This window comes from Cucurbita pepo, chromosome LG11 (genome assembly GCF_002806865.2).
Source record: "Cucurbita pepo subsp. pepo cultivar mu-cu-16 chromosome LG11, ASM280686v2, whole genome shotgun sequence".
In the NCBI taxonomy this organism is placed as follows: Eukaryota; Viridiplantae; Streptophyta; class Magnoliopsida; order Cucurbitales; family Cucurbitaceae; genus Cucurbita; species Cucurbita pepo.
Genome location: NC_036648.1, coordinates 125,506 through 143,262, shown reverse-complemented (window position 1 = coordinate 143,262; position 17,757 = coordinate 125,506). Strand labels below are relative to the sequence as shown.

At 37.2% G+C, this 17,757-nt stretch overlaps 3 protein-coding genes across 7 annotated transcripts; 1 reads left to right on the top strand and 2 right to left on the bottom strand.

Moving 5' to 3' along the window:
* The first annotated feature begins 42 nt into the window (after nt 1-42).
* LOC111805141 (cysteine-rich receptor-like protein kinase 2) lies at nt 43-3,499 on the top strand. The gene is made up of 8 exons (XM_023690050.1): nt 43-444; nt 503-1,304; nt 1,392-1,508; nt 1,613-1,755; nt 1,846-2,056; nt 2,136-2,370; nt 2,492-2,642; nt 2,742-3,499. Exons 2-8 carry the CDS (start codon nt 554-556, stop codon nt 3,084-3,086), a joined length of 1,953 nt encoding a protein of 650 aa, XP_023545818.1. The 5' UTR covers nt 43-444; nt 503-553; the 3' UTR covers nt 3,087-3,499.
* LOC111805142 (2-phytyl-1,4-beta-naphthoquinone methyltransferase, chloroplastic) lies at nt 1,385-5,658 on the bottom strand. 5 transcript variants are annotated; one of them, XM_023690051.1, is made up of 12 exons: nt 5,365-5,657; nt 5,205-5,269; nt 5,030-5,120; nt 4,852-4,940; nt 4,512-4,656; nt 4,257-4,331; nt 4,026-4,125; nt 3,842-3,870; nt 3,646-3,769; nt 1,997-2,068; nt 1,856-1,919; nt 1,385-1,473 (listed from the first exon to the last, which is right to left on the bottom strand). In XM_023690051.1, exons 1-9 carry the CDS (start codon nt 5,494-5,496, stop codon nt 3,680-3,682), a joined length of 816 nt encoding a protein of 271 aa, XP_023545819.1. In that variant the 5' UTR covers nt 5,497-5,657; the 3' UTR covers nt 1,385-1,473; nt 1,856-1,919; nt 1,997-2,068; nt 3,646-3,679. The 5 variants fall into 5 exon arrangements, with proteins under 5 accessions (XP_023545819.1, XP_023545822.1, XP_023545823.1 ...); XM_023690054.1 differs by having other exon boundaries at nt 4,257-4,318; nt 4,523-4,656; nt 5,365-5,656; XM_023690055.1 differs by having other exon boundaries at nt 3,646-3,870; nt 4,257-4,318; nt 4,523-4,656; nt 5,365-5,654.
* Nucleotides 5,659-6,207: 549 nt separating this feature from the next.
* LOC111805834 (homeobox protein knotted-1-like 6) lies at nt 6,208-17,321 on the bottom strand. Its single transcript, XM_023691074.1, has 5 exons — nt 16,887-17,321; nt 16,271-16,390; nt 15,997-16,132; nt 7,071-7,309; nt 6,208-6,600 (listed from the first exon to the last, which is right to left on the bottom strand). Exons 1-5 carry the CDS (start codon nt 17,181-17,183, stop codon nt 6,436-6,438), a joined length of 957 nt encoding a protein of 318 aa, XP_023546842.1. The 5' UTR covers nt 17,184-17,321; the 3' UTR covers nt 6,208-6,435.
* Between the last annotated feature and the right edge of the window lie 436 nt (nt 17,322-17,757).

Here is a 17,757-nt window from a genome sequence, read left to right as displayed (position 1 = left end):
TCTCTCTCTCTCACTTGGAAAGCTTAAGGTCATGGGTTTGTTGAAACCCAGGTACCCCAAATTCAAAAGAAATGAATTAAACAAATGAGCTTTGTCAATCGGGTTAGGTTTTTCCCTTTTCTCATAATGGGAAAACATGAAACAATCACATTATTTATACAAGGAGAATTTCTTAAGAACTATTTTCCGAATCAATATAATCTCATGAAACACTAAATGTTTCCATAGAAAGCGAGGGCCAAGGTTGTAGTATTTTACAGTCATTTCATTTCTTAACAAAATTATTGCTTTCAAGAAAAGAAAGAGAGAGGAAAGCCGCCATTGTTGAATCTTTTGACTGGAGATGGTGTCGTGAGGTCTCCTTTCTTACGCTCAGGGACTGCGTTTCTTCAGGATGTTTTCTCCAGCTCCTCCTCCTCCTCCTTCCTCGTCTTGACTTCTTCTCAATTATAACCATCCACTCCCATCACATCACTCTTCTTCTTCTTCTTCTTCTTCTTCTTCTTCTTCTTCTTCTTCGCCACCCTACGGACTCAACACAACCCCAGAATCAATGGCGATCCAGCTTTATGTCTTATTTTCAGTCCTTTCTATTCTTCTGCTGCTCCCAACTTCAACCATGGGGAAGCCAAGAGATCAAACTGTGAAAGTGATGTGCGGGAAAGAACTCGAGCACAACACCACGGCCTACGTCCCTAACTTTTTTGGTTCCATGGAAAAAGTTAGACAACAGATCCGAACTTCAGGATTTGGAACGGCCGGCACAGGAATAGGACTTGATGCCAGCTATGGGCTTGCCCAATGCCATGGAGATCTCTCCCCCCTCGAATGTGTGCTGTGTCATTCTCAAGCACGTACAGTGCTTCCCCAATGCTTCCCTTTCAATGGCGGCCGAACTTTCATCGATGGCTGCTTCATGAGGTTCGAAAACTATATCTTTTTTGATGAATATAAAGGACCCGAAGACACTGCAGTTTGCGGGAACTTGACCCAAAATGACCCCAACTACAGACAAGCAGCCAAGGAGGCAGTGATGCAAGTAGTCAATGTTGCACCAGGCAACAGAGGCTTTGCGAAAGCTCGAGTGGCTGTGGCCGGGAGAGCAAATGAGTCCGCCGCTTACGCTCTGGGTCAGTGCTGGAGAAGTTTGAACCGCAGCTCTTGCAGATTATGTTTGCAAATCGCCTCTGCTTCAATGTTGTCATGTTTACCTGTATCGGAAGGGCGAGCACTGAACACAGGCTGCTTCATGAGATACTCGAACACAGACTTCCTCAATAAGGACATAAAAAATAGTTCCAGAGGTAAAACTGATCCTGCCACACTAAGTTTAGAGTATGCTTACCAACTTTTCTACTCTCCCAATGTCTGAGACCATGCTTTCTCTGCAGGTGCCACAAGAACCGAATTGATAGTTTCGGTCCTGAGTTCTGTTGTTGTTTTGATAATCGGAGGAGCAATTGGTGCTTATATCTGGAAGCACAGATATATACAAAATAAAAGAAAAGGTAAAAAAAAAAAAAAAAAAAAAAAAAAAAAAANTCATGGTGGTCTCTTTGGGGGAGATTAATTGACATTCTTTTCTTCAAATGATATGATTAACACTTCACAGGAGGTTCAACTGATGTGAAGAAGTTAGCAAAAACTCTTCAAGATAGTAACTTGAACTTCAAGTACTCCACCCTTGAAAAAGCTACCAACAATTTCAGCCTCGATAACAAGATTGGACAAGGGGGGTTTGGCTCTGTTTATAAGGTTATTATTCTTCCTCTCCATCTTGACAGGACCTGCAATCTCCAATTATGACTAACAACACATCATTTACCATTCATCTATGCATCGCAGGGAACTCTACCTGATGGAAGAGAGATTGCTGTTAAGAGATTCTTCTTTGATAACAGACATAGAGCAGCAGATTTCTACAATGAAGTAAACATGATCAGCAGTGTCGAACATAAAAATCTTGTAAGGTTGCTTGGATGCAGTTGTTCTGGACCTGAAAGCCTACTTGTTTATGAATTCCTACCAAACAAGAGTCTCGATCGCTTCATTTTTGGTAAAGCTCTCTCTGAAAACATACATTGCTTTAAGCAATTAAAAGATCTTCCCTTAACTTTGTTCAAAATATTGAACAGATACCAAGAACAGTAAAGCTCTTGATTGGGATAAGAGATTTAACATCATCATTGGAACAGTTGAAGGTTTAATATATCTACATGAAAATCCAAAGATCAAAATTATACACAGAGATATAAAGGCCAGTAATATCTTGCTGGATCAAAAGCTCCAGGCGAAAATAGCAGATTTTGGATTAGCAAGGTCTTTCCAAGAAAATAAGAGCCATATCAGCACCGCTGTTGCAGGAACCCTGTATGTTTTGTCATCAACAAGTTTTCTTCCAGTTAGTTTGAAATTCCTTCAATTAGATGAAAGCTAAGGGAAGATTTCTAGTGCCACTAACATTCCTTCTTTCTACTTTGTGTATCTACAGAGGATATATGGCTCCGGAGTATCTAGCTTATGGTCAGTTATCAGAAAAGGCTGATGTCTATAGCTTTGGAGTACTTTTGTTAGAAATTGTTGCAGGATTGCAATACAATGGCATTCAAGTCTCCGGAAACATTGAAAGTCTGGTCACTGCTGTAAGTTCTGTGAAACCTTTTCATATCCTTCTTTGATCGCAAATTCTACAAACAGTAGTATGACGTCTGTCTTCCTTTTGTTTCTACATGGTAAATTAGATGTGGAGACATTTCCAAGCAGGCACAGTTGAGAGGTTATTTGATCCAAATCTCAACCTTCAGAATCACTACAACAAGAAAGTAAAAGATGAGGTATTGAGAGTGGTGCACATAGGGCTCTTGTGCATCCAGGAGATTCCTTCTCTACGACCAACAATGTCGAAGATAATGCGAATGCTGACAATGGAGGAGGAAGAGCTCCTTCCTCCACCCACCAAACCACCCTTCATGGATGAGATGACCATGGAACTTGATGACTCATGCAAGGACTCGCGATATTATTCCAATACGGAGGGCCCTTCTTCAACTGCTACGGTCAGCCATAGTGCTTTTTATCCCAGATAACAACCATAAACTGTGGACCCCTCTAAAGCTCCCAACCCTACAAAAGCATCCTCAAGAATAGAAGTGGCTTGCATTCCTCGCATAAATGGTCTCTTGAAAGCCACGAAGAGAAAGGATCCATTAGCCAGAGGGTAGCCACCACTAAGCTTTCAAACAAACTGACATTTGTAGATATGGTGAAGAGATAATAAGTTCCAAAAGGCCAGTCGAGTTGAGCTTAACAGGATTTGATTTTGAGTTCTTCAAGATTTTAGCTTCTCAAAACTCCATTATGTATACATCCACTTAATTAAGTTTCGATGTTTATTATCCAGAGTTGGGCAGAGTGGCAAAAAGAAACTATATGTTGAGTTATAATGTCTTCATTACATTTACCACAGAAAAAATGTACTAGAATTTGGATGATTTTGTTATGAGGCTTATAACATACATCCTCGGATACGTAATCCATATACTGACAACATAGTAGCATTGGGAAGGGGCCAGAAGAACCTTATGCATTGATTAAACAAACATTGACATCTACGGCAGTTATATATTTTCTGTTGCTTAAACTTACATGAAACAGAGGTTCGTTGAGAATGCCACAGAACTTAATGCATCAAAGACATGAAGCCAAAACACCATATTCTCACAATAGTCAAGTTCCAGAGCTTTGAACCAAGGCAAAACATGAATCCCATCTAACGAGATGCCACCAAATTTCCCATCAGGCCTCCACTAATTTCATAATGTATAGAGGTAGAGAACCCTACCTCTAAAGCAAGCTTTTCCAATTCCTTTCCTGTATAAAAATAAAATTTGGTCAGCAGGTGATACTAGAAGAAGATCCTAAATTCATAATTATAAGAATATAAAATAAGTAAATAAACAGAAGGCTTTTGTTTACAGAACAAATAATAACAGCAGTTGTTCTGTCAGTAGAGACAAAGAGCCTGCCTGTTGAAAATTCACTGATGGATTTAGAAAGATATTTATAATCCTCAGCAAGCCCATAACCAGATGCCATTGGGACAACGATGTTGTTGATCATCCATTCCTTGCATAGAGGAAGTTCAGAAGAAACAAGCAAAACAAGTAGGGGTTTTAGGGATACAAACTGAGTAGACACTCACTAAATTTGAAGTGTGCACCACACAGCAAAAATTTAGGCCTTTACATAAAAAGTACCTGAATAGCAGCAGTAGTCGGTTGCGTAGCCTTGTTGAAGTCGAGAATTGATAGCTTACTACCTGGAAAGACCACCTGAATTTTTTTAATTAAGAAGTGTACGCAAATTTTGTAACTGAATTCTACCATTTTATCAGTGAAGAAGATATAAAGAGAGGGATCAGTTGAGTCACAGTAATAAATTCACAATCCAAGATCAGAAAGCACACCCCTCCCCCCGCCACAAAAAAAAGAAAAAAAGTAATGGAGAATAACCAGCAAAAGACCTTCTTTCAATACTCTAAGCATCTCCTCCAAAGCTTTCCGTTTATCTAGCACATTTCGTAGACCGTACCCCATCGTAATGGCATCGACAGAGCCGTCAGAAAATGGCAAATTGAGAGCATCACCCTCCACCCACCTTCATTTAGGCAGCAGCGTTATTACATTGATAATTTCAAAAACGGTTACAAATTGCAAAAATTGTAATTCTTACTGTAGCAAAACTCTATCGTCATAGTTTGATTTTTATAAGATAAATACTGAGTAGAATGCTTCAATATTTTCTAAATAGTGCAGACCAACATATTTATTGTTCAAGATTATCAATGCTCACTCAATGTTCTTATAGCAGGGTCTGGAGAGAGAAGTTTGGCGAGAAGAAGCAATACTTAGCTGCTGCCGTGAGAAATCAAGACCCGTCACCTGTGAATTATCCCCAAAGAATCGGGTGATTAGATATCATGATCGACAAATTAGACAAAGAAACCAACTTGGGCTTTGCGTCGGGTTACCTTGCCATTGGATCCAACTTTCTGAGATAAGAGGAACGCCAAATCGCCGCTTCCGCAGCATATATCCAAGACGCAATCTCCTGCCTTTGCACTGTTCCAAAATGTTCGAAAGCTTAGAAAAAATAAGAAGAAGAGATAAGTCAATTCGGCATCAGAAAACGAGAACATCGCATACCCGCTCCAGGAGACGGCCATCCGTTTCCAAATACGATGCTGACCCAAACTGAGCAAATCATTCAACTAAGTTCGAAGCAGAAAGGAAAGTAAAACTTCAAGAGGGGAAAAGGAAAATGAGAAAGAATGGATAGAGGAAGAGAAAGTAAATGTAAGCGGACGTTATCATAGACAGGCGCAATACGGTCGAACAATGCCTGGCGGTCGGTAGCGCATTGAATAGGGCGGTGACGCAGAAGAGCTGGAGTGGTTGAAGGAGGAAGACGGAATTGGAGTTGAAGGGATGAAGCCATGCAATTGCAGATGACCGCTTCGCCTAAAGGAGAATTATGGTTATGGAGATCCCGCTCGATTCACCCTAAGCGCAAGCCGCCATTGTAACACTCCCGCCAGACTCTACTTTGATGCATTTGCCATCATTCCACACAATCCGGCTTATCCAGTTTACGTTTTTCCAACAATAAAAATAAAAAAAAAGATAAAAAAAAAATAATAATAAAAAAAAAAAAATCTTTTTCTTTTAAACAAGAAATGTGAGACGATGCAGTTTAGCTTAATTGATAAGTTTTTTTTTTCCTTTCTTTATAGATTTATCATGTCAAATTATTTATAAAAATATTATAGATTTATGTTGCATAATGTTTAAATCACTACAAGATAAATTATTCAACTTGTGTGTTGGATGATAAAGTCCCATATCGGCTCATTTACGAAATGATCATTCGTTTATAATCAAGGAATGCTATCTCTATTAGTGAGACCTTTTGGAAAAGCCCAGAGCAAATCTATGAGAGCTTATGCTCAAAGTGGGCAATATCGTATCATTGTGGAGAGTCGTATTCTGTTCGTCTAACGTGGTATTCTCCAAGTGCACTAAATCAGAAATGCGAATCCATGAGAGAGATGGGGCTGCAAATGTGACCGAGAACTTAAGGTTGTGGCTTATAAAAATAAAATGAACTTTGATTAGACATAGAGAAGGGAGAGTAGGAGACAGAGAGAACTCATCCAAACTTCAATTAACATTTCCATAATCAATGTTAACAATTTCAGAAATATACAAAAGAGATGCAAAAGTATGGAAGCCATTTTGATAGTTTCCCAGCCATGTACTCAACACAATTGTTTGTTCTTGGACATATATATATACGCTAAACTATTGGGGCTTAGCAAAAGTAAGTGATTTTAAAGCATGTAATGTATACCCATTGGGATGATGTATAACCTCAGTCTCAAGAGTCGAGCCTAGCGTATAATTGTTCACCCACATCATCCATACTTGCAAATTGCATACTTTCAGAAGGTTTCCAGTGCCGCTTTCGTTGATTTATGAACCAATTGTTAATTTGCTTCGGATCTAATCCTGTTGTCTCTGCCAGCGCCATCTTATCAGCTTCCTGGATGATTCACAAATACGCCATTAATACAATACAATTATCTTCATTCATTACTATCACGTTGCTTTAAATTTTTCTAACACAAAATCTCAATGCAAATGTGTTTCAATCAGCAACAAGTTTAAGATTAAAATGTCCTTCCATGGGGACTCTAGACAAGCAACGAAGCACCCTGCGTGTGTTGCAGCAACACTCGGAACTATCAGTCATCAATTCCATAGTAACAAGCCACTTTAAATCCAACTTTATTTTACATCCAAAAAGACTTTCATAGTCAATGGCGTGCGGACAGAATTAAAATATAATGACAAGCTACACTAAAATAAAAAACTGATGAACCATGACAACTAACAGTAGCTACTAAGGTCAGGAGCGCTACAAACTGGAAATGCCAAAATAGTTGCAAGAATATTCGTTGGAGAACTAAAAACATGGCTACGTATATTTGCTGGTGGAGAAAGAAAATGTACCGTAGGATATGGCCATTTATAGTGCACATTCCACCACTCGAGCAGTACTTTCCTTCCTTCTTTAGGTAGTTTTCCTTTCTTCTTCTTCTTTGAAAATTCCAGCTTCAAGGTTCCAATGTGGCTGCCAAATCTACTCAAGAGCATATCTTTAAGACCTTTGTCTTCTAACCTCATTTGAGCATCTTGTACTTCCCTCTCTCCCCAGTTAAGCTCATCATCTGATGACATGGCATCCTCGTCTGCAAAAGAAAATTTTCAGCCAGACATACATAGATAAGAGGAACTACCAAAGACAGCCCAAAATTTATCCCATGAGTCATCAAACAAAAATAAAGACTCATACTGTACATAAAAACATAGTAATTAGTACAAAAACAGAATGAAGATAGTCTGAAACAGAATCACTCAATGATTTAGGATAGGGGTTTTCTATATAGCAAAGCCAGACAACAAAGATTGAAGGATATTCGAATATTAGATGGCCATTTAAAAAAGACAAAGTAGCCACCCGTCTACATCTCCGTTATATATCATCATAAGTGAGGACAATCCTTTTAGGTAGAACAAAAACAAACAAAATCATGACTAATGCCTAAAGTGGGCAACATCGTACCATTGTAGAGATACGTCGATACTTGTTTTCTTAACATCCATCCAAAAAAATGGTAGAGATACATAAAGACTTGTTCTCTTGACATCGAAAAGAAGATAGAAGATAGAATGATATAACATTATAGTGATCATGATCAAATTCAATGCTGGTCATTCAGGTAGTAGTCAGAAGTTTACTCGCAGACATCCATTGTAAATTTTCTACAGCACCTTCAGAAAACAATCAAGAGCACTCATGTTTGGAAGGATCTTAATTCAAAGTTTGAGAATCTAGTCAGTTCAAACAACCTTAAATTCACTTCCAGTCAGATTTTCGACGGTGTCCTTCGTTCTCTAAATTTATCCAAAGCTTCAGACTCTTGTTATTTAAGGAACACCTAATTTTAGGGTCTGGATTATATTAATTGGTTAACTCTCTAATGAAGGCAAGATGCTTATCGCCTTTCATGTCGTAGTAATAATTTACCATTCATAAAAAATTTAGCACCCCCATTAGAAAATAAAATGCCTGGTTTCCAGGAGTCTGGATGTGTATAATCAAGCCTTGCTGTCATATTACGTATGTCTTCAAAATTCAACCCTCTGAGTGTCACCACAATTCAAGAACACAATGCCAATAGAACTGTAAGCCAGAGAGTTGTTCCTATCTAGCATGCCCTGTTAATCAAATCATGTAAGCGTTTTCCATTTATGCATCCAAGCGTACAGACATTCTAGTAGTCAAGGCATCACAATCACCCCCGCCTATTCTCGGTCGTGGGAACCATGTTTTAGGTACGGCCATCTATCGCATACTTACAAACGTCCTTCACTTCACGGAAAGATTTGGATACAGAGGTTAAACTGATTACCACGTCATTTTCATCTAACAATTTTCTCCAGCATTTGCAAGGTCAAACGTAATATTGTGGAACTCATCAAGATTATCCTTCCAGGCTTCTTCAATTGGATCCATCTCCAAACTCAAACAATCTCTCTCTAAGGCATATCTTGTTGGTTACTGATCTTGAAAGATAAGAGTCCTAAGTTTGTCCAATGGTTCCACCACCGCTATAACACCATTCACTTGCTTTGAACCCATTATCTGAAAGCATAAAATGACCGGTCAAATGTAGATTCTCTTATTGCATCCTTCTAGTCTTCAGTAAACGTAGAATGCCAAGTTTGCAGATTATCTGTTTTCCTTGAAAAGCCAACTCCAAAAGTAATCGCCCACATTTTCCTCTGATCGAGAAAAGCTTTTACAGCAGCCACAAATAACAACCAGAAGTATAACTCACAAACACAATGAAAGAATGGAAGGGAAGGGGCAATAAGAGTATGAAACTCAATGTTAGATTGGGTAGCTCTAGTAAATTATAGGCTCTAGTATTGGCCAATTAAACTGTAAAGAATAATATTAATTTAAGTTTTGTGATGTGGTGTATATAGTTTCAATCTCATCAAAACATTTCTCCTATAGTAGAACTCATCCTCACAAGGAGAAGCAAAGATGATGTTACTGGTTTCATTCTACCTTCTAAACGTGATTTCTTTGTCCGTTTTCTTCCTTGAGGCTATTTTCATTCTAATAGTATAATAGTGAAAAAAAAATTCACCATGAGTATTAAAAGAAACAACACTAAATAAATCTACAAAACTGAATAAATCATTTAAACATATAGTTTTAGGGCAAAAAAATTATTCTATTTGTTTGAAATTATTTTTATTAAAAGAAACAACACCGAATAAATCTCCAAAGGGGACTCGATCCTCACAAAATTAAATGGAGAACTTGAAGGGACAAGGATTTAAATGGGGCGAGGACAAGAACAAGGACAAAGATGCCATTCCCTAACCCCGCCCCGTGAACATCTCGATATATAATTCACTACTCAAACCCAACTATTTGTCTAAGATCTTATAGTATCCTTCCGCTAGGAAGATTGGAATTTTTAACCATATTCCCCAATGTGTTTTACCATATTCCCCAATGTGTTTTAGGCTTGAATACATTAGTTTACAGTCTTTTCACCACAAAAGCAAATATTTTAAAATATTACAAACAAGAGTTTCCATAAACATAATAATAGAACACAATAGTTAAGAGACGTTAAATACGAAGTCGTGCATGTTTCTATGGTTGACACATAAACTGATATTAAAGATTATGAAACCAATAACCCCCTAAATAAGTGACATCAAAGCATGCCTTTTGTTCACTCCTTCAGACAAAATTACTAGAAATAATCTATGTGCTTGTCCGTGTTAAAGGGTACTCGGGAAAAAAATTTAGTACATGGCCTTATTTTCTATTTTTATGTAAAAATAAATAATTGGTTAAAACAGAAACCAACACTCCTATTTGGACAATTAGCAGTCTCTTTTGGAAGTAATGGAATATCAACGCATTATTATTGTGGAAACAAAATAACACTGGATGTGGGACTTACAACTAGAACATCATTTATCCCAACTGTTTAAAGTAAGAGATAACTAATTCAAGAAAGAACAATGACATTATATAATATTATCATTCTCCTCACGTGCAATTTTAATACATGCACTATTGCCAGCTTAACTAACTGACCATAAGTTAACTAACCAACCATACAGGTGACTTAGAGCTAAGCAGTATTGTACTCCTAGTCCTGATAATTTGACCAGATCTTATGATATAATACGGAACAACGAAACCAACTAAACCAAAAAAGTAACCGCAGTTACAATAACGACAAAATTGACTGTAGCCGAAACTGCAGCTAAGATAGAAAACCTTACTGTAAATATGTGTTTAAAGAGATCACTAAATTACATTAGCATCTCCGACAAAACATAATAAACATTCGATGGGCTGAAGCTAATAAGCGAGCAATAAACCAAGGAATACAAAACAAAGTAAATCCTTCAAACGAAAGTTACATTTTAAGAATCTAGTTGACCAACTTGTTGGGCAGAATGGAAAATGCAGACTCGCGGTCCAAGTGGACAAGATGGCGTGGTAACCAAAACTTGTCTTGGAAAGGGAGAAGATACCCACACCACCATGCACCAGATTAAAAGTTAAAAGTACGGAGGTGATCAAAACTACGGGCTCGGGAGCACAACCAAGGGGCCACGACCGACTAAAATCTAGATAAAATTTGATAGCATTTCTTGCAGAAATCATTCTTCTCAAGAAACCATACCATCGGGTCTAAACCTGGGTCAATTAGTACTCTAGTTGGACAGGTATTTTTCTGACAAAAGACAGAACGGGACGTGCAACAAAGTTTTTCTCCAAAATTAATTAAAGCCTGCATCCTTGGACGGTTCTGGGTCACTACAAACACCAGTGGTCAAAACGACGAGACCAAATCGGGAGTCATAGCAGGGGCAAGGGCACACGGATTTGGCAGTAAAGGGCCCCCAAGAATGATCACAAGGAGGGAAGAAACATGAAATTAATTTTCTCATTTAAAGAAATAGAACCCAACGTGGGAATCTGGGACACCCAAAAGCCGAATCGGAGCTACAGATACGAAGCAGTCAGGTCACACGTGTAAGACACATTATGAAGCTGAAAGACCCACAACAGACTATTTGTCAACAGAACACTGAAGAGAGTGCGTGGGTGAGAGAGAGGGAGAGGCCTTAAAGCTGCTTCTCAGCGCAAACCACGGGAGTCCATGTGAGAGCTACAAAACCTCCACACCCTTCTCGACCCGACACTATATCACCATTTTAGAATACCCTCAAACATCTCATTCTACTCCCAAAACAAAATCTTTTATTCTCAATGTGAATCTTCAATTATTTTATTTGCTACTATTATTATTATTGGAGATCAATAACATACAGGAGATTGAGAATGATGGAAAGAATGACTTTAATTATTAAAACTTTTTTTAATACACAAATTTGATTCAGACAACTAACCTCTTTGTCAAGATTGTAGGTCAAACCAGCTATGCTCATGTTCGGAGTTTTAGATGTAATTTAATAATAATATATCTATTAACTTTCTTAGATTTGAAATATCCTTTCCCTGTCACACATTTAAATAAATTAATTTTCAAGTGACAGAAAAACAGTTTAAAAGACCTGAGCACATACTATAATTGAATATAATTTAATGACGTTTTTGTCCAATCAATTAAAAGTACTCAAATATTAAAAATATTGTGATACACTAGTGGAATAGGTCACGATTTTATTATAATAGGCATAATTTTGGTCCATGTGTTATATACATACATACATACATACATATATATATATATAAATATATATATATATATGTATGTATATAATTTTCAAGGTTGACTGGTTCGTGTATTCTAAATAATTTAATTTGAAATTTATTTTAGGAAAATATAATTCAGTACCTATTGTAATTTATAAACTAACTAGCAAAAAATGTATATACAGACATATCATTAATTTACATATATTTTTAATTATTTAATTTTTCTATTGCTATCTAAAGTTAATGTTAGATATTAAACTAACATATACATGAAAAATTTAAAACTACGATGAAATAGATAAAACAATAAGGATTTAAAGTGATCAAAGTGATGCAAAGTGATGTGTTTAAAGCGAAAAGAATGGGGCCAGAATTATAGATTCGCCTAAACTAAAGAATCTTAGCTGTGAAAATTTCGGACTTCTTTTCTTAGCCAGGCAAGAGGGTCTGGAGGGGCACACCAAAGCCTAAGAGTAATCTTCACAAAATTCGTATCCGAACATAAAACATTCTGGAAACCAGAACACTAAAGCTATATGAAGACTATATAAGCTTTATGTTCTTGTGCATGCACTTAGTGCATTGCCTATATAATTGTGTGTGAATATATGACATAGGAAACTTAGGAACAAAAGAATCTACGCCCTTTTCTACTCTGCTTATCCTAACGAGAGAGACGGGTCATCAAAAACTCAACCGCTAGTATTGGGAGATACTGGAAGAGTTATATTAGCAACGAAAATTTGATGTGAACACAATGTCAAAATAAGTATGGTAAAGAATTTTACGCACCATGCTTTAATGAACAATATTGACGTAGTTGAAGCAACCATACAACAAAAAGGGATAACAAATCAAGAAACAAATACGTGCCTCCATGAGTTAGCATACTATGGAGAGAGTATAGCCAGAAAATTAAAATAAACTAATAATAAGCACATTAAAAATGACAAATGAAGCTCATATGTTGCAATTATAAGTATTCAAACTGATCAGTTTAAGTTATTTAGTAAAACTTGAATATTCATCATATAAGTGCTAGGCATAATAAGAAGAAAATAAAATTGTGGAGATCATTTTGTCAATGATAAAAATATCAAAATAATGTCCAATCATATGAAAAAAAAAAATTTTTTTTTTAAAAAAAAAAAACTCAATTATATCACATCCCGTAGTCACCTAGACAACACAACAACGAGTGTATGCCAAAAATATTAGACCTAATCACGTTCAATAAAAATAAATTAATTATATTGATTTTTCCTGCCATCACATGAACAACCAATGTTTCTCTCCTAAAATTGTAATCATATTCGTTCAAAATAGATGATCACGATGAACTCTAAAAACTGTAAGTTAGACCTAGAGCACTCCATTGAAAGCGCTGAAAGACAATTTAGGGTGAAGAAATATGTAAAGACGACGACAAGACAGCATACCTGAAAAGGCAAATTTGTACCTTCCCAATAAATTATTTTAGTTCCCGACTATGACCAATGAGATGGCTATTCCATGATCTAACCGCTTTTACAAAGCTACATCTTTAATCAAAGATGATGAGAACATCTAAAGCTGCCATATTCAGTCATTTGCACTTGCACATTTCGCAAATAGCGGAAAAGGTGGGTGGGATGGCTCGAGTAGTGATTTTGGATACTTGATCCATGCATTTTACTAATCCCAAGCAATGCAGTTTCTAATCTCACACATAAATAAACTCAGTGTAACTCGGTGAGCCAACACTATTTTCTTAAGCTACGTAATTATTCTTACAAATCATAAACCCACATGTCAGGCATAGATTATATAAACTCAATCTTTCTGTAATTTACTTGAATGCAATAGAATGAACATCAATCACACAAATTTATAATTTCAACCTCCAACATTACAAAACCAAATGATCAGAACTATGAGAAACCTATCCTAAAAAAGAAAAAAAAATATCTGTTTGAGATTTGAATCACTCTGCAGGCAAGATCGATCATGTCAAGCTTAGATGATNTTCAAGAAAACGTTCCCAAACAAGCAAATACTGTATAAATATTAGATTTTTCAACTGCAAGAAGACATCCTAAATGAATCCCATAGAAGTTGCAAAACAAATAAATATATATACCGCAAACGCAATTTTACGAAAAGAGAACCAAAAACCAACCTAAGTTGTAGAGTACCTAGGGAAACGATGACTATTAGTTTACGGGAAATATAAATTGGCATTGGGAAGCGTTTCACAGTAGGTATGCAGCTATGTAAGTGATTTTTCAGACTCAAATTAAGATGTGCAAATTAAAAAAGGGAGGAATAACTGAATTATGAGCATTAAAATTAATACAAATATTTTCTATATCAAAAATTTTTTCCACAATTCAGTTTCATGACCCATAATTTTTTTTTTTAATAAACATGCAACTACATACTTTTACCTGCATCCAAACCTATTTTATGGGAAAATCAACGAAGAAAATATTAAATGTTTCAAAAGTTAATAATAATATTAAACAATAAATTATTAGGACATTTTCTGGTGTATTAAAAAACAAAATTTAGATCCAAGGAAAAGTTTCTTTTTGCAATTTTTTAATAGTTTATAACAAGTGTAAAGTAAAAATATTCTGAACTCTAATAAATCATTTCTTGAATAAAAATTGACAAAAAGACATAAAAAATCACAGCTATTATTTTTTATTTAAGAGGAGAAAGGCAGAGTTAATGGGGTAAAAATATTGACAAACAACTATCGAGTGCTTGTTTGAGGCAATACATTAACATGGTTCAATCTTTCTTGTTTTTCTGCCCGTCCTATTTTCATCTTCTGAATACCAGATATGGGCATTATTTTGTTTTGTATTTTTCTTTTTTAAAAAAGGAAAAAGATGGTAAAGTCTAGTCCAATAAGATGAGAGAACTGTTTGATACAGTCCTATGAACATCTCAAGTATGGAAATGTTGAAGTGATAAAACAACAGTAAAAAGGGAAAGTTGAAGCAAAATATATTTTTCTAACCCTCTACCAAAAACAATAGGAGACAAAACGTCCAGCATATAATGCCAAGGTAACAACAATCTACACCACCTGCCACACTGGTGCTGCGTGTGACTACTAAAATTCAACTAAACAAGCATGCACCAGGAGGAGAGCCTTCCACCCATTTATAGATGACAGAGGGAGTGGTCGAAGTTGTTTAGCTCTGTGCGTATCTTTAATTTTGGTAGTAAAAACCCTTCCATATTTTTATGTGAACAGCATTACACGCCGAGTAAAAGAAGGGAATTAACCCAAACAGGCCACAAGTCCCACATCGGTAGGTTCCCTCCAGACTCGCACCCCATATTTAATCATTGTCACCAACCACCCCGACCATAAGTCTATACCATTACCATTACCATTAGCATTACCCGGGAAAGTCATCCCCAATATCCGAGAGTCAAAATCAGAATCTCTAGTACGGAAACCTCTTTACATCCGCCTTATCCTCGAAAAGGTAAGAAACGAAGAAAAGGAAAAAATGGATAAAAACAACAAAAAGCATTTTTACCGTGGCTGAGTAATGAAATTAAACCAATACCCATCCCAGATAACAAAACTAAACTGAAAAGGAAAACGGTTTAGGAAAACTGGGAAGGAAGGTCCAGACTTCAGTAGGCGTTGTTTTAAAGTCCCCAAGCTTAAATAATGATGTCCATTGTACAAAAAAGAAAACGCTGAGCAAGCAATAATCACCGGAAAAGACCCGAGAATCGTGGGCAATCAAAGGCGTGGGTCTCTCTGTACTAGGGTTCGCAGTTTGTTCGTGTTCTATTACCCCACGCGAAACACCCCATACTATTCTTCCGAGTTTTGTTTGGGGGTCTCAGTGCGTTCATGATTTGCATTCCGCAAATCAAAAACATCGACAGAATAGGTCGGATTGGGGAGACTAAGTGGTGGTTGCTTAAGCATTTTACATCTACCCGTTTGGTTAGTATTCTTTCTCCTAAGGCCTAATAATAAATCATTTGGGATTCAGATTAAGTCAAAATAATGTAGGCGAATAGAAACAAGTTGAAATAGAGTGCGAAAACAAGAGATTATTGAAAGAAAAAAAGAAAGGGAGAGAGACTGACTGGAGGAGCTTCTGGTGGAGGCACCAGCACAGAGGTTGCTAAGTTGCAGTTCGATGTTACTCAAGAAGGAGGAAGCTTCATGAAAGGGCCTTGACAGATCTGATTTATACTTCACCAGCATGTCACAGTATGTTTCCTATCCGGAGAGAGACAATACCAGTTTTCAGCTATACTAGAATAGAGTAGAACAGAAGAATAGAAAGCACCATGGCCAAATTAGTTAGAATCACGAAGATTGCGTGTGGGCGGGCGAGTGAGCGGGGGGGACCATTACCATGAACTCATCGAGCTCGGGATCGCCTCCGAAGCACGTGGACATGGCGTTTTGTTTATGACTGTCATTTTCTCGCCGGATTTCCTCCAACAAACAAGCTATCTCCGGCGGAGCTCCAACCTGAGCCCAAAATAGAAACACATAATTAAATGAAATGAAATTAAATTGGTAGCAAGTTAGTTTATGATGCACCAGAAAACCTTTCGGTTAAAAATCATCGAAGATTCCATTAGAATTGCAGTGAAAATCAGACACACGGATGATTTTTAATTTCTAGGTTTGATTAATAGTAAAAGGGAACATAAAAGAAAAAAAACAAGGGCAATTTCTACTTTCAGTTTCAAGTTGAGCTAGAAATTGTCAGGCGCCGCTACTTTTTCCCCGTCTTCCTTTCTTGTTCGGGAAATAAGTCTCGGTTCTTGGAAAACCAAAAGGAAGACCGTAAAAAATTAGTCATGGGGATGATGTAGAAACAACCGAGTATTTCACAGGAGTCAGAATTGGAAGATCAAAAGCCGAACGTAATTGAATGGTAGTAAATCAATAGTTGGGCGCAACACAATTGAAAGTGGAGAACAGAAAAAAGGAGAGAGATAGGAAGAAGTTGTTGGATCACCTTGTGGCAGTCAATATAAGCGTGAAGCAAACGAGGATAGGTAGGATGAGAGAGAATTTGGGCCTTGATGACGCTGGGAACATCTTGAGCGAGCGGGAAATCTGGAGTGATGGAAGGTGGTTCAGGTTCGGAAAGCAGTTCATCGGATCCGAACACAGGAATCCGATCGCGGGGAAAGTAGTTGGTGGAGGGAAGGAAGGTCTGGTAATCGAGGGGAAGGATAGGAGTGTGGGGTGGAAGGAAGGACTTGGGCGAGAATTGGGGAGTGGAGCGCATGCCGTACATGTTCTCCCCCATTTCAACTACAGGTGAAAGGAAAGGAAAGGAAAGGAAAGGAAAGGAAGAAAGAGGAGCGATGGAGAGGGGGAGGGGTAAGTAAAGCTGCTAACTCATGAATCCATGACTCGGAAGGAGTTGAGTTGAGCTACTATCGGAGTAGCAGTTTGTTACCAAGGCGGTGGTGGACAGTGTGAAATTCTTGTTTTATTTATTTAACGGCCCATTTTTTTTTTTAATTTTTAATGTTAATTAGTTGTCCAGTCATCCTCCTCGCTCCCTTCGGCCTCCCCACTGCACCATTGTTCTCTCGCTCCCTTCTCTACTCTCTTTAATGTTAATTCTAAATCACTCTCATTTCATTTATCTTCATTAACATTTTCCCTTTTTGACTCATACATATATGTAGGGTTTTAAAACTCCTTATTCTATATTTATCCAACTTCCTGTAGGAATTATTATCATTACTGTTCAATGTATCACACATTGATGTGAATAATTGAACTGAGAGAAACGTTTATCCGATATGAATTATTCAACAAGAGAAGATGATCCAACTCAAAAATTAAGCGGTCAACCACCTCATGGTTTGCAA

Excerpts from the sequence above, each read along its gene's own strand:
- LOC111805141 (XM_023690050.1), top strand. The coding sequence starts at position 554 with ATGGCGATCCAGCTTTATGTCTTATTTTCAGTCCTTTCTATTCTTCTG. Across the intron at positions 1,756-1,845 it reads GGTTTGGCTCTGTTTATAAG|GGAACTCTACCTGATGGAAG; the intron begins GTTATTATTCTT and ends TATGCATCGCAG. Across the intron at positions 2,057-2,135 it reads TCTCGATCGCTTCATTTTTG|ATACCAAGAACAGTAAAGCT; the intron begins GTAAAGCTCTCT and ends AATATTGAACAG.
- LOC111805142 (XM_023690053.1), bottom strand. The coding sequence starts at position 5,496 with ATGGCTTCATCCCTTCAACTCCAATTCCGTCTTCCTCCTTCAACCACT. Across the intron at positions 4,332-4,511 it reads TGAAAGAAGGTCTTTTGCTG|GTGGTCTTTCCAGGTAGTAA; the intron begins GTTATTCTCCAT and ends AAAAAAATTCAG. Across the intron at positions 4,126-4,256 it reads CGACTACTGCTGCTATTCAG|GAATGGATGATCAACAACAT; the intron begins GTACTTTTTATG and ends CCTCTATGCAAG.
- LOC111805834 (XM_023691074.1), bottom strand. The coding sequence starts at position 17,183 with ATGGGGGAGAACATGTACGGCATGCGCTCCACTCCCCAATTCTCGCCC. Across the intron at positions 16,133-16,270 it reads CCGAGCTCGATGAGTTCATG|GAAACATACTGTGACATGCT; the intron begins GTAATGGTCCCC and ends CTCTCCGGATAG. Across the intron at positions 6,601-7,070 it reads ATAAATGGCCATATCCTACG|GAAGCTGATAAGATGGCGCT; the intron begins GTACATTTTCTT and ends TGAATCATCCAG.